Genomic DNA, 23,148 nt, shown 5'->3' on the forward strand with positions numbered 1-23,148 from the left:
TCTGAATACAGAGAAGGAGGGGGTGAGGTGGTCAGGGGCTAGACCAAGGAGGGTTTTGTAGGCTACAGTCCAAGTTCTGATTGAATTAATTGGGCATTGGGCTTTTAGAAGCCCCCCAGGTAGTACTAATGTGCAGCCAGGTTTGAGACCCACTAGTCTAGAGAGGGCAGGGTTGAGATTAGAAGAGGAAGTAGGACTGAGCTTTGAGGGACACAAACAGTGGCCCATTAGAGAAGGATGAACCTGCACGGGAGACTTCTACGAGGTGGCCGGAGAGGTAGGAGGAAAGTAAGTGTGGGGTCATGGAAGCAAGTGGAAGAGTAGCCAGCACTGCCTGTTGCTGAGAAGCCATTTGGAATTTGCATTCAGTTCTATGGATCTCTTTTCGTTTCCATAGGGAGAGCAGTCAGTGGGAAGCTTGGAACAGACGCTGGGCTGGAGTGGGTTGAGAAATGGGGGTGAGGAAATAGAGCCAGCTAGCACAGGCAGCTGTTAAAGGTACTCTGGGGGAGGGGCAGTGAAGAGCAGAAGAGGGTTGCCATTGCATTAAGATGGTTTTTGGCTGCAAATAGCAGAAGTCTCTTATCCAACTGGTTTAAATGGTGAAGAAAACTTACCTTATTCAAGAGTTCCAGAAGATGGTGATTCTAAGGTTGTGTGTTTATGTCATCAAAGACCTAGGTTTTTTTTTTTCCAGCCCCACTGTATGACTTGGACCTCAGGCTGCCCCCTCAGGATGGCGGGATGGCTACTGTAATTCAGATACCACACTGGACATTACAGCCTCCAGCAGAAGGATGACTGTTGTAATCTTCAAAACTAAAACCTTAGTACATACAATGGGAAGTGTACAGTTCATAAGTGTATAGGTTGAATTTTCAGAAACCAAACAACCATAACTAGCACCCAGATCACAACCCAAGTAACCCAGAAGTCACCCTTGTTCCTCCTTCTGTCACTACCCACTTCCCCCCAGGATAACTCCTGTCCTGACTTCTGACACCATAGGTTAGTTTTGCCTGCTTTTGTGCAATATAAGCAGAATCATGTGGTATGTGCTCTTTTATGTCTGGTTTTCAGCATTGTGTTTGAGATCCATATTGTTGCATGTAGTTGTAAAGTGTTCATCTATTGCATGAATATACCACATTTTATCCATTCTCTTGTTGATGGGCATTTGGGTAGTTTCTAGTACTTGACTTAGTGTCATTGTGAACACATGTCTTCATTTCTGTTAAGTATATAATAAAGGAGTGGCACTGCTGGGACAGGAGGGTGTGCTTATGTTCAGCTGTAGCACACTGAACATAAGCACACCCGTGGTTGTATCGTTTTACACTCCTGCCAGCAGCATATGAGAGTTTTAGTTCCACATCTTCACTAACACTTCTTATTTTGTGTCATTTCATTTAGACATTCTGCTGGGTGTGTAGTGATACAGTGCTGTGATTTTAATTTGCATTTCCTTAAGTTGATTTAGGAGATTTAAGTTGAACATTTTTCACATGCTTATTGACCACTCAGATATTCTCTTTTGTGAAGTGCCTGTTTGAATCTTCAGTCTTTTGTTATTTTTTTTTTCTTTTGAGTTGAATGTCTTATTCATTAGTAAGAGTTTTTTTTAAAAAAATTCTGGATATGAGTCATTGGTCAAATATATGTATTACAAATACCTTCTCATACTCTGTGGCTTGCCTTTTTGCTCTTTATGTTTTCTTTTCACAAGTGGAAGTAGTAATTTTAATATAGTACAATTTATCAATTTTTTCCTTTGTGGTAAGCACTTTCTGTGTTCTGATTATAATCTTTGCCTACTCTACAAAATGTTCTTTGTTCTTCTAAAAGCTTGATTTTTTAACTTTGGTATTTAAATCTGTTGTTCATTTGGAGTTGGTTTTTCTATTTTGTATGAGGTAGGGTTCAAGGTTCATATGAACGTCCAGTTGACCCAGACCCATTTTTTTTCCTTCTTTTTCTTTTTTTCTTTTTTCTTGGGCCCAAGACCGCCCCCCACGTCAGGGCCAGCCTTGGTGGGGCTGCTATCCCAGGGCAAGCGAGCGGGGCTCCCACTGCAGCCCTGTCTCTGAGGGACCAGGCCAGAATAGGGCCCTCCCCACACCCCGACTCCCACCCCAGGCTCCTCGGAGACCCTGCGAGTGGGGATCAGTCCGCTTCTCACCTCTCTGCAATCCTGGCGTTACCTGCAGCTAATTCTGCTTCCCAGGATCCCCTACTCTGAGCTCCCACCACAGTGAACCCACCTCCTCAAACCTGCCCGTCCGTTGCTGCTTGGGCTGCTTTTCTGGAGCCCCCTCCCCTGGGTCTGGTCCTCTCCCCCAGTACCGCCTCTGGCCCTGAGGCTTCCAAAGCCAGCTCTGATGAGACAGCCTTCTTATTTCTCTTTCCTGCCCTGAATCCGTCAGCATTGCCCTTGGAGACCGACAGGCCTCTGCCCTCACCTCCAGCCCTCGCAGGCCCTCAGGCCTACAACCCAGGAACCCTTCCTATCCGTGCCTCCTCCCCTCTTTACCTCTGTGGCCTCCGCTGTCACCCCTCCCCTCTGCTTGCTTGCCCCCCTTTCGGCCCCAGACCCTGTGCACTCTCTGTCCCCTCTACCTGGGACGCTCTTCCCTGGCATCACAGGGCTCCCTCCCTCCCTTTATTTGAGTTGCAGCACAAATATCACCTTCTAGAAGCCTGCCCTGACCCTTCTTCCTGAAAATTCACTCTCCACCTCAGTAGTCTTCATGTGGCTTAGAAATCACTTAGTTATTTGTTCCCATATTGTCTCCCCATTAGAATGTCAGCCCCAAGAGGGCAGGGCCGTGTCCAGCTTGTCCACATTGTGTCCATAACACAGTGCCCGGCATGTAGTAGATGCACAAGAAGTGGGTGGGTGGATGGATGGATGGAGGAGGAGGAGGAGGAGGAGGGGGAGGGGGAGGAGGAGGAGGCCTTTCTAGCGTCTCCACTTGCTCGCAGCCCCCCACCCTCTTTGTGCTGCTGCCTCTGCTCTGCCTCTGGCATGTATATGTGGAGGACACATTTATTCATTCATCCATTCACTCATTCTTTGAACGTATAACCAGTGAGCATCTCTACATAGCAGGCTGTGCACTAGTTGTAGGGGTACCGAAGAGACCCCCTGCAGCCGACCCAGCCCCATTTTTTAAGAGTATGTTTTCTCCATGCACTGCAGTGTCATCTTTGTCATATAGATCAGGTGACTATGTGTAAGGATCTGTTTCTGATTTCTGTATCCTATTCTGTTTGTTAGATCATCTGTCTTTAGACAGCTTTTTATTTTTATTAAAAAAAATGTATATATGGCCTTTTAGTAGGTATTGCTATCTGGTAGGATAAGTTAACCTAGTTTTGTTCTTCTTTGTAATCTTTTTATTTATTTATTTTTTTGTAATCTCTTTTTAAGAGTGGTAAGTCCCTTCAGGTCTGGGTCACATAACTACCCCTAAACCTGTCAATGGAAAGGAGAGTAGGATTGGCATGATTGGTTTAAACTAATTAGGAATTATCTCTAAATCTTGTAGTAGTGAGGTAGACCCTCAGGATGGAAGTCTAGTAATCAGGTAGAGGAGGGCATAGCTGCTGGGTAGATTACCAACAGTGTTTGCTTAGGGTTTAAGACATTTATTATTTTATTTGCTTTTTAAAGATGAGAGAGATCTGAGCATATTAAAAGTTGATAGGAAGTTGCACAACAATGTGAATGTACTTAATGCCACTGAACTTTACATTTGAAGTGGTTCAAATGGTAAATTGTATGTTACGTACATTTTACCACAATAAAAAAAATTGATGGGGTAGATTCTTGAAAAGGAATGGGTAATTTTACAGGTGAGAGGAGGGATAATTGATATTGTAAGGATGGATAGTTATATGGCACAAGTGGAGAAATTGGCCATATAAGGAAGAAGAAGACACTTTTATTGCGAAAGAGAAAAGGCAGGGCCAGATGTGGGTTTGTCTTTAAGTTTGGTTGTAGACAATGGAGAGAGTTCTCTTTGATGTCTCTAGTTTACTCATTGAAATAGAAGCAGAGCTCATCTGCTGAGAGAAAGGGAGTTGGAAGTTTGAGGAAAGGACGTAAGATTTGAAAGGATCATTTTACAAAGTTAGAGAATGATTTGATCTGAAATGATTGGTTAACAATGTTGAAGGCCCCTCTGGGTTGTTGGAATCCTGAGGAGTAGCGCTACCTGTGTGCTCTGCTGTGTAATTTTCTCCAGCAGTACTTGGCTCCCTAGATGTAGTCATGGAGAAAGCAGGAAGCAGGGTTGATCCAGTGCTGGGTTTTGCCATAGAGCAAGATGTAAACATAGGGACAAAGAAGTATAAACAAGTTGTATGCATGGGAATATGCAATGATGAACCAACGAATCTTAAGCTAGATAAATAAGGAAGTTAAAAAAAAAAGAGAAAGTGCGTAAGTCAGTGAGTTGGGCACCCTGAGGAGATAGTAGGAACAGTTGAACAAGTAAGATAGAAGGAGCTAGGTTATAGGGGAAAGAGTGGGATGCCTGAATTAGTGATTTTGGGCTTTGAACAGTTTTGAGTGGCGATCAAGTTCCCTGGGAGGGCGGTGGGGGGCGGCTGAGCTGGGGTAGAGGAGGAGGTCATTGAACGTAACGAAGCCAGGAAACTGAGGCTGGGTGTTAGACCCTAGTACTGGACAGTTTACAAAGCACTGTGCTTTAGCATAGTATCTGAAGACAGGAAGAACAGTTATTAGCCTCATTGTACAGAGGAGAAGGTGGCCCCAGAGAGGTTAATAACTTCTTCACAGCTCCAGTGAGAATCAGTGATGGAGTTGGACTTAATCCCCATCTCATATCCCAACTTTCATGCTCTGTCCACTATAGCTTAGCCGATGTGTTGTGTGAAAGATCTGGAAGTTTTATTTTCCGAGATCAGAAGTCTTGCTGACATGCAAAAATAGTACCAAAAAAAAACCATACAAAGAATAACAAGAAGTTAGGCATAGGTAAGATGTAAATAGTTGTGTGCAGGAAGTGCTCTGGAATATTAAAAATAGCTGTTCCTGGGTAATTGTGATTGTGACTCTGGGTGACTTTTTCCCTTTGTTTTACTTTTCTGTATTTTCCAAATTTCCTATAATAGACATATATTACGCGGATTAAAAAAATTAAAAACTAGATTATATATGGAAAATTATAGTATAAATAGATATACAATATATAGTGCCTTCAGTTTGAATATTGTATTTTTTTTTTTTTTAGAAATGCACTTGGTGATGGAAAGAGAGCTATTATTCTGAAGAACAATTGGACAAAGGTAGGTTTCTTTCTTATTTACATTGGACAAATAGTGCCATACAACTTTGTGAAAAATCTGTTTACAGAATGTAAATCTGTATGTCAAAATGCTGGATAAAATTATGCAGAGCTCAGGAATGTGGCGGGGGAATCTTCATTTCCATGATCAGAGAGGAGATGCAGCCCAGCAGTAAGGGCCACATGTGTCTGAGGAGAAAAAGCAGCCCCCAGGGATCATGAGCATCCCTTAATGGTTGAGGTGACGGCATCCACAAGTTCTGGATGGATTAAGGACTGGCTGTGGAAAATGAGACTTAAAACCCAGAAGGAACCGTAGGAGACTAGCTTTATAGCCTTGAGCTGGGAAAAGATTTCTTAAATAACATACATGCACAGGTCAGTGAAGGAAAAAACTCTGATGAATTGGACTATCTCAAACTTAAAAATTTCTGTATGTCAGGACACCATGAATGAAATAATTTGGGAGGAGATAGTTTGTCATATATAGAACATATATAACTGATAGGATTTATATTCAGAATATGCAAAGAACGAAGATAAATAAGAAACCCAGTAGAAAACAGTCCAATGAAATAAACAAGCATTTCAGAGATGAGGAAACCTGAGTGGGCGATAGAAAAAGGTATATTCTGTTTCCTAGTAATTAAAACTGTAAAGAGATAGAAACCTAATAGAGACAGCCTAACAGACAGCCTCCAAGCAGACCCACGTGTACACCCACAAGTGAAAAACAATGTGATGTTGAGTCCTTCAGATTAGCAAAAGTTAGAGACCGATAGTCCTGAGTATCAGTAGTGTGTTTACTAACAGGAGCTCTCAGTAAACCAGTGGGGTGTGAATTTGTCACAACCAACTTGGAGAGCAGTACGATGTGCGTATGCCATAATTGATTCCAGGGGTGTTTACCCCACAAGCATTCTTGCATATGTGCACCTGGTGAGATGTACAAGATTGGTCACTGTGGTATTGTTTTAATGGCACAGAACTGCAAATACCTAAGTATTTAGGTATATAATAAAGCAGTGGATGAGTGTGGTTTTTTCGCTTGATCAAAGTTGTTACTAGGATCTATCTGACCAGCCGCCTGTCTTTAACATCCGTTACTTCTCCGACCTCACTCCTGCTGCTGTCTCCCTTGTCCACTCTGTCGGCCCGTTGGCCTCCTCACTGTTCCTTACACATGCCAGGTCCACTCCCAGTTTGTACTTGCTCTTCCCTCTGCCTAGAATTAGAGTGCCTTTCCCCAGAGCCTGAGCTAGCCCTCTTACTTCCTTTCACTGTTCACTGAAAGTTCTCTTCTCAGTGAAACCTTCCCTGACCACATTACTAAAATGCAAAACCTGCCCCTTCCTAGACATTTGCTATTTTTCTTTGCTTTACTTTTTTTTCCTCTTAGCGTTTATCATTATTGAACATATGCTATATGTTGTTTAAGTTGTGTTGTTTTTTGTGTGTGCTCCAGTACATTGTGAGCTCCCTGAGGACAGGTGTTTTTGGTTGGTTGGTTCACTTCTGAATCTGGACTGCCTGCCTGGCACATAGCAAACACTCATAGTCAGTATTTGTTGATTTAATAAATGAGTTGAATGAATGGGTTGAAATGAGTTAACTGGCTCACCAATATTTAGAGTTTAAAGTGTTTACATATTTGTTTATAAGCCAGTGTGAATAGAATCATAGAATTTTAGAGCCCCCAAATTGTGATTTATTTGGCCTAGGAGTGTATTAGAGTCTGGGGATTATAAAATTCTCCAGGTGGACTTCTGCCTCCAAATATTGGAGTCACTTTTAAATGCCTCAGTTATAGATGAAGAAATTGAGTCCCGGAAGGGTAAAGTGACTTTTTTGCAAGGTGTCATTGCAAGTAAAAGACAAAATTGAATTGAGAATCCAGCCCTGGCTGTGCTTCTGTTTGAAGGCGATGAGCTTGTTGCCATTTTCATCGTGAGTTGCTGTTGTACTTGAAACATAACCTCTGCTGATCATTTGGCAGGTGCTGTATAAATTAATTTACGGAACAAATGGACGATAGAGTTCATAATACTGAAACCTAGACCATGATACTGGTTTTCCAGGGATAACTTTTGCCATTTCAATCTATTATCAACTTAGAAAAAATATACTAAAACTTTCTTTTTTTTTTTTTTTTTTTTTTTTTGTGTTCTAGAGTTACTATTCATTTACTTGTTAATGTTTTGGACATTTTTCCTTTATAGCAGTATTTTAAAACATAAACTATATTCATATCCTCATGTCTACGCAGTAAAGTTTTAGCACATAGTGATGACTTAAAATCCTCAACCAGTTTTTCAAGCACAATTTCCAACCTGAGTGAGTTTGTCTAGCTCCCCCAGCCAGGCTCCAAACATTTTGTCCAGGTCCTGATCTTCCTTGTCACTGTCTTCTTCAGCGCCATGGTCAATTTCTTCATCTGACAGCTGCTCCATCGTGGCAACGGCTCGGTCCTCCGGCGGGCCCGGCTCCGGGGCGGCCCCGGGCTGGGCAGCCGCCGCTCGCGCTCGTCCAGCCGCCGCCGCCGCCGCCTCCTCCCCAGGCGCGGCGCTCCTTCTCCGGAGACGCCGCGAGGGTCCGCAGCTCCCGCGCCGCGCGCTCCGTGACTCTAAAACTTTCTTTTTTTGTATTTTTTTAAATGGTTTTATTTTATCCCAGTTATTAAATAATAATTCAGCAGGGTATAATATTCTTTGCAGATGTTTGAGTCTACGTTCTTTTGACGTTTTTTTGCCACTGTTGACAAGTCTGCTATTTTTCCTTTGTAAGTAATCTTTTCTTTTCCTGGGTGTTTTAAAGATCTCACTGTCTTTAACGTTTGGCAGTTTCATTGCAATGTGTCTATGAGGAATTTTCTTTAAATTCATCATAATTGGGATAGCTTGGCTTCTGAAATCTGAGGATTCATGTCTTTCAGCATTTCTGGAAAATTTTCACCCTTAATCATTTGAATATTGCCTCCTTCCCAGTTTATTCTTTCGAAATGTCCATTAGATATACACAATACATATGCTATCTTTCATATATCTTAAACTCAAAACTTTCTTAATTACATTGAGGACTTTATGTAGAATGTTTATTCCTGGCTTAACTTATCAAACATAAAATATTCACTCTTTTTTTTTTTTAAGACTTTATTTTCTTTAGAGCAGTTTTAGGTTCACAGCAAAATTAAGAGGAAGGTCCAGAGATTTCCTGTAAATTCCCTGCCCCCATGCTTGCATAGTCTCCCCCATTATCAGCATTCCCCAACAGGGCTATACATTTGTGAAAACTGATGAACCTACGTGGACGCATCATGATCACCCAAAGTACATAGTTTGCCTTAAGGTTCACTCCCTAAGTGTTCCGTGTTTTATGGGTTTGGATAAATGTATAATGACATGTATTCCACCATTATGGTTCATACAGAGTATTTTCACTGCCCTGACATCCTCTCATCCATCCTTCTCCCCAGACTCCTGGCAACCGTTGATCTTTTTACTGTCTCCATAGTTTTACCTTTTCCAGAATGTCCTATAGTTGGAATCATACAATGTATAGCCTTCTCAGATTGGCTTCTTTCACTTAGTAATATGCAGTTAAGGTTCCTGCATGTCTTTTCATGGCTTGATAGCTATTTCTTTTTAGCACTGAAAAATATTACATTGTCTGGATATACTACAGTTTATTTATACATTCACCTACTGAAGGACATCTTGATTGTTTCCAAGGTTTGGCAATTATGATTAAAGCTGCTATAAACAGCTATGTGCAGGTTTTTTTGTGGACATACATTTTCAACTCCTTTGGGTAAATACCAAGGAGTGCGGTTGCTGGATCATATGATAAGAATATGTTTAGTTTTTCAGGAAACCGCCAAACCTTCCAAAGTGGCTACACCATTTGCACTTCCACCAGCAATGAATGAGAGTTCCTGTTGCTCCACATCCTGCCAACATTTGGCATTGTCAGTATCCTGAATTTTGGCTGTTCTAATAGATGTGTAGTGGTATCTTATTGTTTTAATTTGCATTTCCCAGATGACATATGATGTGGAGCATCTTTTCATATGCTTATTTGCCACTGTGTATCTTTTTTTTTTTCTTTTTAAATTAAAAAAAATTTTTTTGGCTGCATTGGGTCTTTGTTGCTGCGCGCGGGCTTTCTCTAGTTGTGGCGAGTGGGGGCTCCACTTGGTTGTGGTGCAAGGGCTTCTCCTTGCGGTGGATTCTCTTGTTGTGGAGACTGGTGCGCAGGCTCAGTAGTTGTGGCATGCGCGGCATGTGGGATCTTCCTGGACCAGGGATCAAACCCGTGTCCCCTGCATTGGCAGGTGGATTCTTATCCACTGCGCCACCAGGGAAGTTCTGTGTATCTTCTTTGATGAGGTGTCTGTTAAGGTCTTTGGTTCATTTTTTAATTGGTTGTTTTCTTAAGTGTTGAGTTTTAAGAGTTCTTTGTATATTTTGGATAACAGTCCTTTTATCAGGTGTATTTTTTGCAAATATTTTCTCCTGGACTGGGGCTTGCCTTCTCATTTTCTTGACATTTCTTTCACAGAGCATAAGTTTTAATTTTAATTAAGTCCAGCTTATCAATGATTTCTTTCATGGATCATGCCTTTGGTGTATCTAAAAAGTCATCACCATACCCAAGATCATCTAGGTTTTCCTCTATGCTGTCCTCTAAGAGTTTTAGGTCTGTAATCTATTTTGAGTTAATTCTTGTCGAGGGCTTTAGGTCTGGATTCATTTTTTAAATTAATTAATTAATTAATTTTTATTTTTGGCTGCGTTGGGTCTTCATTGTGGCATGCGGGCTCTTCGTTGCGGCGTGTGGGCTTCTCTCTAGTTGTGGTGTGTGGGTTTTCTCTCTCTAGTTGAGGCGCACAAGCTCAGTAGTTGCAGCATGCGGGCTTAGTTGCCCCGTGGCATGTGGGTTCTTGGTTCCTCAACCAGGGATCGAACCCGTGTCCCCTGCATTGGAAGGCGGATTCCTTACCACTGGACTACCAAGGAAGTCCCCGGATTCATTTTTTTGCATGTAGATGTCCAGTTCCAGTATCATTTGTTGAAAAGACTGTCTTTGCTCCACTGTATGGCCTTTGTCCTTTGTCAGAGATCAGTTGACTGTATTTGTGTGGGTTCACTCATTTTGTTAAATTGGGATTTTTTTGATGGTTGCAAAAGTATTTGTGTAGATGAAAAACACAACTCTTAATAAGTATTCAGAAAATTTGGTAACTATATATTGAGGTCATTTATCATTTTACTTTACCGGAAAGGAATGCTCATTGAAGGATATTTTAAACTTCAAAAACAAAAGTAGACTGTGCAAGATGCATTCTTTACTTTTATTTATTTTTTATTTTTTAATTTTTAAACAGATATTTTAAAATAAATAAATAAATTAATTAATTAATTTGCCTGTGTCGGGTCTTAGTTGTGGCACATGGGATCTTTAGTTGTGGCATGTGGGATCTAGTTCCCTGACCAAGGGTCTAACCTGGGCCCCCTGCATTGGGAGTGCAGAGTCTTAACCACTGGACCACCAGGGAATTCCCCATTCTTTTATGAGTTCTTTTATGAATCTGAGTCTATTGAGTCATTCCTCTAGGATATAAGCCTGTATAGGAAGGTACTCTGTAGATTTCTGTGTGAGGGTGGACCATTTTTTCTTCCTTCTTTCCAGGTAGAGAAGACTGGTACAGTGTCAGCTGTCGTAGACATACTTTAATTTTTTAAATGATTTATTTTTAATTTTCATTATTTTTTTTATTGAGGTATACTGATTTACAATATTATGTAAGTCTTACACGTACTTTTAGGCTTAAGAGAGGGTGAGTCGTATCCCAAAGAGTGAGAATTTTTACAGTATAGTCAACAGATATTTGTTGACATTTCCAAGTGCATTATCTTTTGATGTTATACAGGATACAAACCAGTAGCCTCACAAATGTCCTCAAGAACTTTTTAATATTGAGGAGTGTATTAGAATCCTTTTGTTTGGGAGTGACAAAACTTAACTCATAAGTAGAAGAGGGAATTTATTGGTTCATGTAATTGAAAAGTCTAGGGGGTCAGCTTCAGGCATGATCGGATCCGGATCTGTACACATTTTTCTTTCTGTTTCTCAGTGGTGCTTCCCTGTTAGCATCGTTTTTAATCTTTTTTCTCTTTTTGCTCTGTCTGTTTCATTTCACCTAGATTCTATTGCTCTGTCCTCACGTTGACTGGTCTTTTTCTTCGGCTATGTCTAATCTGCCTTTATTTCCATCTAATTTATTTTTCATCTAAATGCTGTAGCAGTCACCTCTAGAATTTCAGTTTGAGTATTTCTTACATATTTCATGTCTTTTCTTAATATGTTCAGTTTTTCCCTTAGCTTCTTGAACATATGAAATATATATATATATATATATATTTTTATAAATTTATTTATTTATTTATTTATTTTTGGCTGTGTTGGGTCTTCGTTTCTGTGCGAGGGCTTTCTCCAGTTGCGGCAAGCGGGGGCCACTCCTCATCGCGGTGCGCGGGCCTTTCACTATCACGGCCTCTCCTGTTGCTGAGCACAAGTTCCAGACGCGCAGGCTCAGTAGTTGTGGCCCACGGGCCCAGTTGCTCCGCGGCATGTGGGATCTTCCCAGACCAGGGCTCGAACCCGTGTCCCCTGCATTGGCAGGCAGACCCTCAACCACTGCGCCACCAGGGAAGCCCTATGAAATATATTTATAACTGTTTTAATGTCCTTGTCTACTAATTCTATCATCTGTGTCATTTCTGGATTGTTTTCAATTGATTGATTTTTTTTCTCTTCATTATAGATCACATTTTCCTGTCTTTGCATACCTAGTAGTTTTTGATTGGATGCCAGAGATTGTGAATTTTACCTTGTTTGGTACTAATATTTTTGTATTTCTGTAAATACTTTTGAGTTTTGTTTTGGGATGCATTAAAGTTACTTGGAAACATTCTTTGGAGTGTTGTTTTAAGCTTTGTTGGGTGATATCATAGTGGTATTTGGTCTAGGGCTAATTTTTTCTGCACAACTGAGGCAAAACTCTTTTGAGTACTCTACTTAATACTCCATGAATTACGATGTTTTCCGCATTGGTCAGTGGGAACAGGAATTATTCCTTGCCCTGTGTCAGTGCTGACTACTGTTCCCTTTTAGTCTTTCAAGTGGTTCTTTCCCTGGCTTGGGTAATTGCCCCGCATGCATGTACTGATTGATACTCAGCTGAAGACTCAAGGGAGACCCTCTGAAGATCTCTGGAGTTCTCTGTCCAGCTGTCTCCTCTCTGGTCCTCTGCCCTGTGAACTTGAGCTGCCTTGGCTTTCCTGGATTCCTGGCTCTGTCTTCACTGAGACTGTGGTCTCCCCCTGGGTTCTTTCTCCCTGTGCTATGGCTTAGAATCTCTCCTTAAGTAAGCTGGAGCAATCATAGGGCTTTCTGTGTTTCTTATCTCTCAGGGATCACTCTCTTTTGTTGCCTGATATCCAGTGTCTTGCAAACCTTGGTTTCATGTATTTTGTTCTCGTTTGTTTTAAGCAAGAGGGTATATCCAATCCCTGTTACTCCGTCTTGACCACAAGTGGTAATTAGAGCATAGGCTCTCTTGGCTTCATTTTGAAAAAGTGATATCCTAATAACTGATATCCTAGTAACTGTTTATTCTAGTGGAGAGAGCGCCTCTGTTAGTATTTATGTAGTATGACTGTGGAACGCCTCAGACTGATCCTGGTTGAGCCGTGTGCCCACCTGTGGATCAATTACTGTCACCTGGGAAGTGGTGCATTTGGATTGGCCAGTCTCCTGGGTCACAGCTGTGCTTCTGCCCTGCCAGCCATTGTTGAGCTGGGGGCACTAGTGGGGGCATTACTGTGTGGAGTAGGGACATGATGGCCCACAGGAGGAGGGGATGCTAGTCAGATGAACTGTATATGTGATAGAGAATGAGATAATGTCAGAGAAGAGCAAAACTTCCTTTGTAATTGGGTTCAAGAAACTTTCTGAGATACCTTTAATTTAAGCTTCATTCAGACAACTTCAGCAGAGAGATCTGAATAAACTCCTTTCTCAACTGATAGAAGTTACACTGGGTTTTACAGAGTTTAGGGAAAAGGACCCAGTAAAAGATGAGAAAGGTGAGTGGAAAAGAGAAAGAAATGAAGCGTTTTCTACAAATTTAGCAGGTAAGGTTTATAATCTCTCATAATTTCCTATGCTGTGATTTTTTTTTAATGCAGTTATTTAAACTTTGAATTTGATATATGCTTAGTGGATAGAATTTTGGTCTTGTAGCATATCTGTGAGAACTCTTTATCTTATGCCTTTTGGAGGAAAAGCAGAGTTTAACCAAATGCAATCTGAATTGGGATCTTTGATCTGAGCCTAAAGAGCCTGGCTAAGAAATGCCCTGGAACAGGTTGGGTTGGTGCACCAGAGTAGGATTATATACGCTCTAAACCTGCATAAACAGAGGTCCTTTGGTTGTTTCTGGCTTCTTTTAGTGAAAGTCGCATCTTTCTTAAAAGGACCACTTATTTCTGATTTCATATTTTCTCGTAGAATCAGAATGTTCTTTGTAAAATGTGTAGTAAAGAGGAAAGAGCTCTGGACCTGGAGTCCTAAGATACAAGTTCTTTGGTTTGTCTCTAAATAAATGTGGCATTAGGCCAGTTTCTAGCCTCTCTCACTTGTAAATCACTTCTTAAATGGAGATACTGTGCCTAAAATGGGAGTTTGGTTTGGGAGTAGCTACAAGAGGGGTTGGCTGAGTTAGCCCCAGGTTTGGTAATATTAGCTTTCTAGATTAAAATGTTCATGCTTGATATAGATTTCCCAAAACGCGTAAATGGGACCAGCCAGGACTATGGTTCTGTAGCAATAAAACAAACAACCTGGTCATTGGAATTAAGAGTAAATCAGTGGTTTTTGGATCTTTTCTTAAAGCCAAGAACTCTATACTTAGAGGTAAAATAATTAAAAGCTGATTAAGAAAGATGGAATTAATAGATGCACCCCTTATCTGTGCCCGTGCTCTTCAGCAGGGTTGGAAAACTACTGCAGAGGCTGATTGTTCCTCCCAGCTCTAAAACTCTTTTGACTTCAGAAGTGTAGGGAGTGTAACGACTTAGAGACTATTACTGCCTAAAAGTATTTTGAAAAAAATTAAGTTTTTTATAATGCATCATTTTTATACTTAATTTGGCATAAAAATAGTGTATTTCTTTCTTATGTACAGTAAAGGTTGAATTATTTTCTTTGGGGGGGGTACAAAAATCTCTTAAGCAGAAACACTGATCTCTAGTCAGTTGTTAAAAATTATTATGAATACTATTCGTAGCTTTTCATTTAACTCATTTAGGTGACTTTATGTCCTGAGAGGTATTAACATTTTTGTTTATTTTTTTTATTGATAAGATCCTAATCTAACATTTTAAGTAACTAATCAGTTTTCAAGCAAAATATTTTTTCCTTATCTATTTTCTTTAACTTGAGCATATTTTTGAGAAAAAATTGAATTTATCTTTTTGGAACAGGGTCATTATCGTTATTGTGCTGCTCTTTCTATGCTGGGGGAATATGACTGGGCCCTGCAAGCAAACATAAAAGCTCAAAAACTCTGTAAAAATGACCCTGAGGGAATCAAGGATCTAATTCAGCAGCATGTAAAGTTACAAAAACAAATAGAAGACCTGCAAGGTATTTCACCTAAGATTCTTTTGGTTACAGTCGAATTCCCTTTAAAACTTTTGAAGGTGGGTTTCTTGGATTAATGGAGGACCGTAAATCAATTCTCAGATGATTTGTACTTCCTTTATGTTATTTCGGTTAACTCAGTTAAGTTTTTCATTTCTATTCATGTAGAATTTTGTTAGTATTGTATTCTAATAGGTAATAATAAATGATTTGTACTTTTTATTTGAAACAGCAACAAATTATTATTTATTCTTCCATAGAAAAATACACTTTCTTGAAATTTTGAATGAAGTAAAGCCTTTTGAAACAAAGTTTAAGATTTTTTTTTCTCCATTATTATACTTATTTCCTAAAGAAAAGGCCCTTCAGTAGAGTTGTTTGATGTTTTTGCACCAAGTTTGTGGCTAATTCTGTAGCATGCTGAATGTATGTATATACATAGGTACATCATAAATTAGTGTGCAGGCTAGGAATTCCAGATTTTCATTTTACCCTTGTTTTCTCTCCTAAGTCGTTTTGCGTTCGCAGTACCTGAATGCTTTCATTCTGTGCTTTCAGCATATAGATCTTTCCTGTTATTTCTCTTTGGGTAGTTAGTGTCTTATGAAGCTGAGCTGAGCAGTCCTATTTCACTAGCAGATGTTGTCATCCAACAGAACATGATTATAAGATTGTGAGCTCCTTGAAGACAGGTACTGTCTCTGATGGAGATTTATATATTGCTGCATCTAGTCAATGATCACATAAAATGAGATGTCAGATAAGGTTTGTGTAACATTTTGTTGACATCATTCTAAAACTAAAAACATCTGGAAGTGTAAAATTGTTTAGGTTTATTTTTCAGTTCCCTAAATTTGATATTCTTACTGTCAGCTTAAAAGAAATGTGAAAATCTTTTAAAATATGTGTTGCCAATCCACTGATTACTATGTGTGTGTGTGATTCATTTTTGTAGGTCGAACACCAACTAGGAATCCAATTAAAGCCTTCTATGAAAGCAGGTGAGTTAATATCAGATCAGTAGCTGTTACTTGGAATGGTTTTGCTCTGAGTTTAAGAATTGCTGTTTGATGCTTTAGTAGATAATAGCAACCACAACAAAGTTGGAGATGGAAGGATGAGAAGAGGTTTTTAAAGTGTTTGTAAGATCAGGTGACCTGTGATTTGCCTGATTTGTTTTGCTTACTGTTTGGCTGAATTCTTTGCATATGTATATATCGGAGATCCATAGCCTAAGCCTATGGGAGAAGAGGCGTGAAATGTTAATTGGATGTTACTGCGCTTGAATGGCACCAGTTTAGCCACGAGGTTCCTGGCAGCAGAGAGCAGGGCTCAGTCTGTGCCTTTTACCCCTCACCTCTGTCCTGGAAACATCTGCTTCCAGCCTCCTGATGTCTTTCCAAAGGCTAAGACACTTCTGTTAGAAATAGGCAGCAGATAGACTTGAGTGTGCTCATAAGAAAACAAATAGCAGCCAGGATTCTACGTTTTTCACTTGGCACTTAAAATAGATTAAGCTTTTCCCACATGCTTAAATGCCTAAGATATTGAAGCTGTTAAATTTATAACAGGGAGACTTAACTTATTTTAAAATTAGAAACCAGAATACATTTCTTGAACTGTTCTTAATCTATTTGGAGTTTTTAATACCAAATTTAAAGTAATATTTATGTATGAAACCCAATCTCACAGGTAGAGATTCTTTTTGAAACAGTATTACCTTGCTTTCAAGGTAAAAAGGCTTTACTTGCTGAAACCTCTTTGTTTGAAGGATAATTTTTTAAAAATAGTTTTAAAAAAATGATTATTTCTTTTATTACCACTCAGGGCCTACATACCTAGTTTATCAGCACCTGCATTTAGTACTTCACTTAACTTTGTGGAGACTGAAAAAAATTCCAGAAAAACTAACCACGAAATGGCAAACGGTGGTAATCAGAATCCAAAGGTAAGCTCAGTTAAAAACTAAAATTAGAATTATTTCAAGTATAGATAGTCTTATATTTTTACAATAATATTTTTGTGATAATGGAAACCAGTACGCACCTCTAAGCCTATAGCCTGGCTCTGTGATCAGTGTCCCAGATGACCTGTGTCTGAGTTTTCCTGAACTGTAGTGCACTCAGAGCTCAGCAGGTATCACCAAGTTCACGTTTATATTTCTTTCCAGGGTTTGAGGGGAAAAAAGGGAATTGGTGTTTTCGGGTTAGATATGTAGTACGCATTGAAGGGAACTTTCCCAACCTGCTGTAAAGTCCTTCTGTTGTTAATAATGAAAGTCTCAAAGAAGCTGTATTCAGTTAGGGAGAAGAGAATAAGGAAAGATGTGATAGTATTAATTGTTCAGTAGTTATCAGTTTGTTTATTCATTTGGTAAAGCTGAGTATTCTAGGCACTGGGATAAATTCTTTGCTACTCAGTTTTATTATTTAGCTATTGAATTGTTCATGGCTCTATTTTTTTGAAAGTGTCACTAATTTTATTTTCATGGTAGGTGGCAGATGAAGCTTTGAAGGTAGATGATTGTGACTGTCATCCTGAATTTCTACCACCATCAAGTGAGTCTTTTTCCCATATGTAAATTGTTGCTGAATTAGCGTAGTGTTGCCTCAACTTCCATGCCCTAAAATTCTCACACGCCTCACTTATATTTGCTATTGTTCTCCTTTTACTTTACAATGCTTCTGTGTTGAGAAAACATTGAATGTTTATTTGAAATCAACGCTCAGTCTTTTCATATTGTTTAATAAATTTAATTTTGGAAAACCAAATAAAGGAATGGAGAAGAAAAATGGCACTCTTCTTGGTCTGCTACCTAATTTCCACTAGGCCAGTGTTTCTCAACTTTTATTTCATTATCTACCCCCTGCTCCCAGAGCCTTTTTAGACACTTTTTTCCCCTAATTACCCTCCCCTCGTGAAACTTTAATATCACGGATACTGTTTATCTGTTTATGTACTGTATGTACATGTGTGTTTTATATATAAAAATGGATTTGTTTCATCTTCCAATAACCAGTTACGACTTTCTTGGGGGTGATGTCACCCCTGTTGAGAATGGATGCTTTAGCCTAATACTAGTTTATTTAAATTGTATGTGCTTAGTGCGTATGTTTATTTATGCATCTAGAAAATACGCAGACACACAGCCAGACCTTGTCTACTTGGCATCTTTGAGAAATGAAGGGTTCCAGAGAAGTGGATACTCATGCCTCGTTTATTTCTCAGTCTCCGTTTATACTCCCTGCTTTTTTTTTTTTTTTTTAATTTATTTATTTATTTATTCTTGGCTGTGTTGGGTCTTTGTTTCTGTGTGAGGGCTTTCTCCAGTTGTGGCAAGCGGGGGCTACTCTTCATTGCGGTGCGCGGGCCTCTCACTATTGTGGCCTCTCTTGTTGCGGAGCACAGGCTCCAGACGTGCAGGCTCAGTAGCTGTGGCTCACGGGCCCAGTCGCTCTGCGGCATGTGGGATCCTCCCAGACCAGGGCTCGAACCCGTGCCCCCTGCATTGGCAGGCAGATTCTCAACCACTGCGCCACCAGGGAAGCCCACTCCCAGCTTTTGAGAGAAATCGTTCTAAGTAGGTTATTCTTCTCTGCCTTTTAAAACAGAGTTTGAGAGAATTCAACAACTCAGAGTTGTTGTTACCCACAGGTTACTTATCTCAAGCTTTCATGTGCTCCTTTCAGAGTTACTGTGGTGAGATTGCTGACCTTCTAGTTAGTGATCCTGTTGCTCTCTTTTCCTTCCACTTGTTTTTTGGTTCATTTGTTTATTTTTTCAGTGTTTTTACTTCTGGCAGCCATTTCTGTCTTTTACTTCCTGCAGCTCTATCTTCTCTTAGGCTCCAGTGCTGCTCCACTTAACTGCTGGTTAGCACTTCAGCACAGTTACAGAGAGGGGGAAACGCAGGTGTTTGTCTTACCTGATGTGACTTCATAGCACGTGAAAAACCTTTGAGAATAACACCGTTTTTTTGAAAACAGCTTTTAATTTATTGGTATTTCTTAGACCATTATTATCAGATAGCACATTTAAATAATTTAAATACCATCCATACTTCTGCATCTATATTCAGTCAAAGAAATTGAGGTCCCAGGGTTAGGTTAAATAGTTTTGCCCTAGGTCACACAGTAGAAATCAAACTAGAACTCCTCTTTCTTTCTAGAAGCCTCTTTTGTTTTCTGAGACCATCAGAGCTCAGGCTCTCATCCCCTCCCTAATACGTAGGCTCTGACTTGCCTCTGCCATCTCTCCCAAAGCTTCCATCAGAGACACCCGGTCCCTACTGCTGTGCTCTCTTCTACACAACTTTGCACGTGTGACTCCCCTGCCCCAAAGCGTACAGTGGCTCTCTCCTCCTTTCAGTGGGATGAAGGCTGAGCTCGCAGAGCTGGGGAGTCAGAAGCCCTGGGCCTGTAAACACTCATACCAACCTGCCTGGCTTGCAGCCCCTTTCAACCTATCCTTACTTAACTCGCCCAGTCACACAGGTTTACTTAGTGTTTCTTAAAATAAAACTTCATTTGGCCCATTCTTTGCAAATCCTACTTGTTCCTTAAAACTAAATACAAATGCTGCATCCCCACTAGGGCGTTTCCCAGCCACTTCAGCTTAAGTGATTTTTCCCTTCTAGGAGTTAACAAGAGCAGTTACTATGGAATAAATATTTCAGTAACAATGCATCTTCTTTTCTTCTTAATGGGGATTGTTATTTAATTGGTGAAGTGACTGTCTTTTCTTCCCATCTGATTGTAAACTACCTGAGAACAGGAACTACAGCCTGTATCTCTTCTATATCTACTATAGGACTAAATGATAATCATCATTATAATTTATCTTTATAATAATTTTATAGCATACATAGAGAAACATCATCAGTAGCTTCTTTTTTTTGGCTTACCTGTTTATAGTTAGACTCACATACAGTGTTGCCTCCTTTGCTTTCTTATTCCAATTTACATTTTTAAAAAATGTTTTACTTTCAAGCTTGTAGATTTTTATGTACAGATTTCAGGAACAAATACTTTTGTATTCGCAGGTCAGCCTCCAAAATATAAAGGAAAACAAAAATCCCGAAACAATGAATTGGAGAAGTTCAGGTATGTTTTTTAATGTAAGGGTTTTTTTTTTGTTTTGTTTCGTTTCTGTAATGCCCACCTCCCAAGAAAAAAGGAAAAATAAATCTCTTTCTAGTAGTAGCTACCTTTACATATGTGTACTATGATAAGTAATAAAAATCCCTTTCAAATAGCACGGCATGTCTTTATTAGGAGAGGGTCATTTTTGGCTAAAGGAGTATTAATCCTGTGTTAATACTGATTTCTGAAAGTCATATAATACGAGATATATCAGTATTAATTTTTTATTTATTTATTTATTTATTTTTGGCTGTGTTGGGTCTTCGTTTCTGTGTGAGGGCTTCCTCTAGTTGCGGCGAGCGGGGGCCACTCTTCATCACGGTGCGTGGGCCTCTCACTGTCGAGGCCTCTCTTGTTGCAGAGCACAGGCTCCAGACGCGCAGGCTCAGTAGTTGTGGCTCACGGGCCTAGTTGCTCCGCGGCATGTGGGATCTTCCCAGATCAGGGCTCGAACCCGTGTCCCCTGCATTGACAGGCAGATTCTCAACCACTGCGCCACCAGGGAAGCCCTAATTTTTTAAAATTCCAAAATACAGGCTCATAAGAGGAAAAAAGATTCAGATAAGTATAAAGTGAAAACTTAGTCTCCTTCCCTGTTTGCTTTATTTCCCCTCTCTCTGACTCCCTTCTCTAGTGCCTTGCTTTAGAAACTTGCTGTTAGCAATTTCTTGGCCATCTGGGAACTTAACTTTGCATATACAGGCGTGGCTATCTGTATATTCATAGGCAAGGATTTACTAATGAACCGACCACTTAGAAAATTCATTCTACCAAACATCCCCCCCAAATTAGCAGTAGGAACTCTTGCCACCAATCTTGAGAGTTAATCTCCCGTTAGCTACAAAGATATAAATTGATTGCAAAGTGAAATTGTAAATCTTATAACAGATACAGAAATTCATGAAATCAATGAAAGTGGTGCTGGAGAAACTGCAAAGCCATTTTTGCCACAGTTCCACTAGTTTTCAGTTTTCTCTTCATTTCTTAAGGCTGATTACTTGATAGGTGCTTAAAGGAGAACGATTTGAATATCAAAGCACTAAGAGAAATTAGTAAAGCCCTATTTTTAAAAAGTGACCGTTTTTTGATGGTGCCTCAAAAGTTAAATACAAAGCAAGGCCATAGTGCCTTTTGTTGTTCTGTTATTTGTTAGAAAAGTCCTGAGTCTTCCTCCTTGCCCCCCTTCCCTCATCATAAAAGGAAACCAAAACCCAATACATGCTCATTCTTTGAATGCACAGTTTTATAACTTTAACCTGTTGTGTTAAAGATAAATTTATTTTCCTGATATTTTGTTTCTGTTTTCAAACTGAATGCTCTTCTTGATTATGTCTACTTCATGAGGTTATTTAACAATTAAATGGGACAACCACATAAAATACTTAGAGCCCTGGAACATGGTAAATACTCAATACACTTTAACTATCATTATTGTTAACACTATAGTTTTCATTGTTGTTGGAACTCTTTTGGCCTACAGCTTGCTTTTATCTCTTTCAAAATGCCTTGACTCCCTTTCCATATCAGACCATGGAGATCTACATCCGTCATTTTCATGACTGCAGGATATTTCCTAATATAGATGTGTGTGAAGGAGAAATTTCTAGAGTGGAACTGCTATCAAAGGGGATGTGTTATTTTAACTTTGATAGATACTGCCAAATTCTCCTCTCAAAAAATAAGCAGTGTTCACACTCCTACTAAGCTATGAGAGGGTGTGGTATAATAAAAATATTTATATATTCGGTCTATGTCCCCAGTTCCTGGCACAGGGCTCCTAGGACCCTTGGAATTTCCTGAGTGATGGGAGAGTCTTTCGTTATTTATAATGAGCCCCTTCCTCTCTACTTGAGTTTATACTAATAAAGTGATCCAAGGCTGGGTCCCTACCTTAAGGATTGAGACTGGTCACCAGAAAGATAAAGTGTGTGATTGGTTGGAACTTTTCAGCCCCACCCCCGATCTTTGGGGAGAAGAAGGGAGCAAGAAATTGAGTTTAGTCACCAATGTCCAGTAATTAAATCGTTGATGCCTGTGTAATGAAACGTCAGTAAGAACCTCTAAACATAGGGGCTCAGGGAGCTTCTGGTTGGTGAATACATCGAGATGCTGGGGCACTGGTGCACTCTGGGACTGTGTGAAAGCTCTGAGGCACCCGCTTCCCCTACACCTTCCCATGCATCTTTTCCACTGAGCTGCTCCTGACTTACATCCTTGACAATAAACTGGTAATGGTAAGTAGAGCGCTTTCCTGAGTTCTGTGAGTTGTCCTGGGGAGTAGTTGAACCCAAAGGGTAGTCACGGGAACCCCTGAATTTGTAGTTGGCAGGGCAGAAGTATGGGTAGCCTGGGTACCCCATTGTGGCTGAAGTGAGGGCAGTCTTGTGGGACTGAGCCTTTAACCTGTGGGGCCTGAGTTCTTAACTCCAGAGTTGGTGTCAGAATTGAATTGTTGGACACTCAGTTGGTATTGGAGAATCGGTGTGGAAACATGACAGGTATGTGGTGTCAGAAACCCACACATGTGGTGTCAGAAAGCACCACCTGGAGTACCTGAATCTTCCTTACCCTCGCCAGCATTGGGGGTCAGACTTTCTGAAAAGGTTATATCTTATTAACAGATTTTCATATGAGATGGATCATCTTTGCAGTGTTTTGGGGCACATTTCTTGTTTCATGACTTTGTTGTTATTGATGACTTTAGATTTCTAATAACTTTAGGTAATCAGTGTAAATCTCCCAATTTCTTTCTTTCTTTTTTTTTTTTAAAGCTGTTCTTTTATAACATCTGAATAATCAGTTCATCTGGTCCCCTTTCCCCAGTAAATTTATAGGGATTTTTATTGGATTTAGAAATTAATTTGGAGAGAATTGGCATCTTGGTAATATTTCTATTTAGGAACTTGTGACTCTCCATTTACTAAGTGTTTAAAATGACCTTCAGTAAGTATTTTTTTCTTTATATAAGAAGCAGGATTGTTTTATTTTAA

General features: G+C 39.9%; 1 protein-coding gene across 12 annotated transcripts in view; it reads left to right on the plus strand.

The window, feature by feature from the left end:
• TTC3 (tetratricopeptide repeat domain 3) overlaps window positions 1–23,148 on the plus strand; it is a 142,835-nt gene that overhangs the window by 28,123 nt on the left and 91,564 nt on the right. For 11 of the 12 annotated variants that reach the window (XM_036851189.1, XM_036851195.1, XM_036851192.1 and 8 more), the window contains 6 exons: window positions 5,259–5,313; window positions 14,858–15,020; window positions 15,973–16,018; window positions 16,845–16,965; window positions 17,512–17,575; window positions 20,059–20,119. In XM_036851189.1, coding sequence (XP_036707084.1) covers window positions 5,259–5,313; window positions 14,858–15,020; window positions 15,973–16,018; window positions 16,845–16,965; window positions 17,512–17,575; window positions 20,059–20,119 — 510 coding nt within the window. Of the gene's footprint in view, window positions 1–5,258; window positions 5,314–8,068; window positions 8,092–14,857; window positions 15,021–15,972; window positions 16,019–16,844; window positions 16,966–17,511; window positions 17,576–20,058; window positions 20,120–23,148 lie in introns of those variants that run through there. The other variant, XM_036851201.1, reaches the window with a different exon arrangement.

This window comes from Balaenoptera musculus, chromosome 4 (genome assembly GCF_009873245.2).
Source record: "Balaenoptera musculus isolate JJ_BM4_2016_0621 chromosome 4, mBalMus1.pri.v3, whole genome shotgun sequence".
NCBI classification, from domain to species: Eukaryota; Metazoa; Chordata; class Mammalia; order Artiodactyla; family Balaenopteridae; genus Balaenoptera; species Balaenoptera musculus.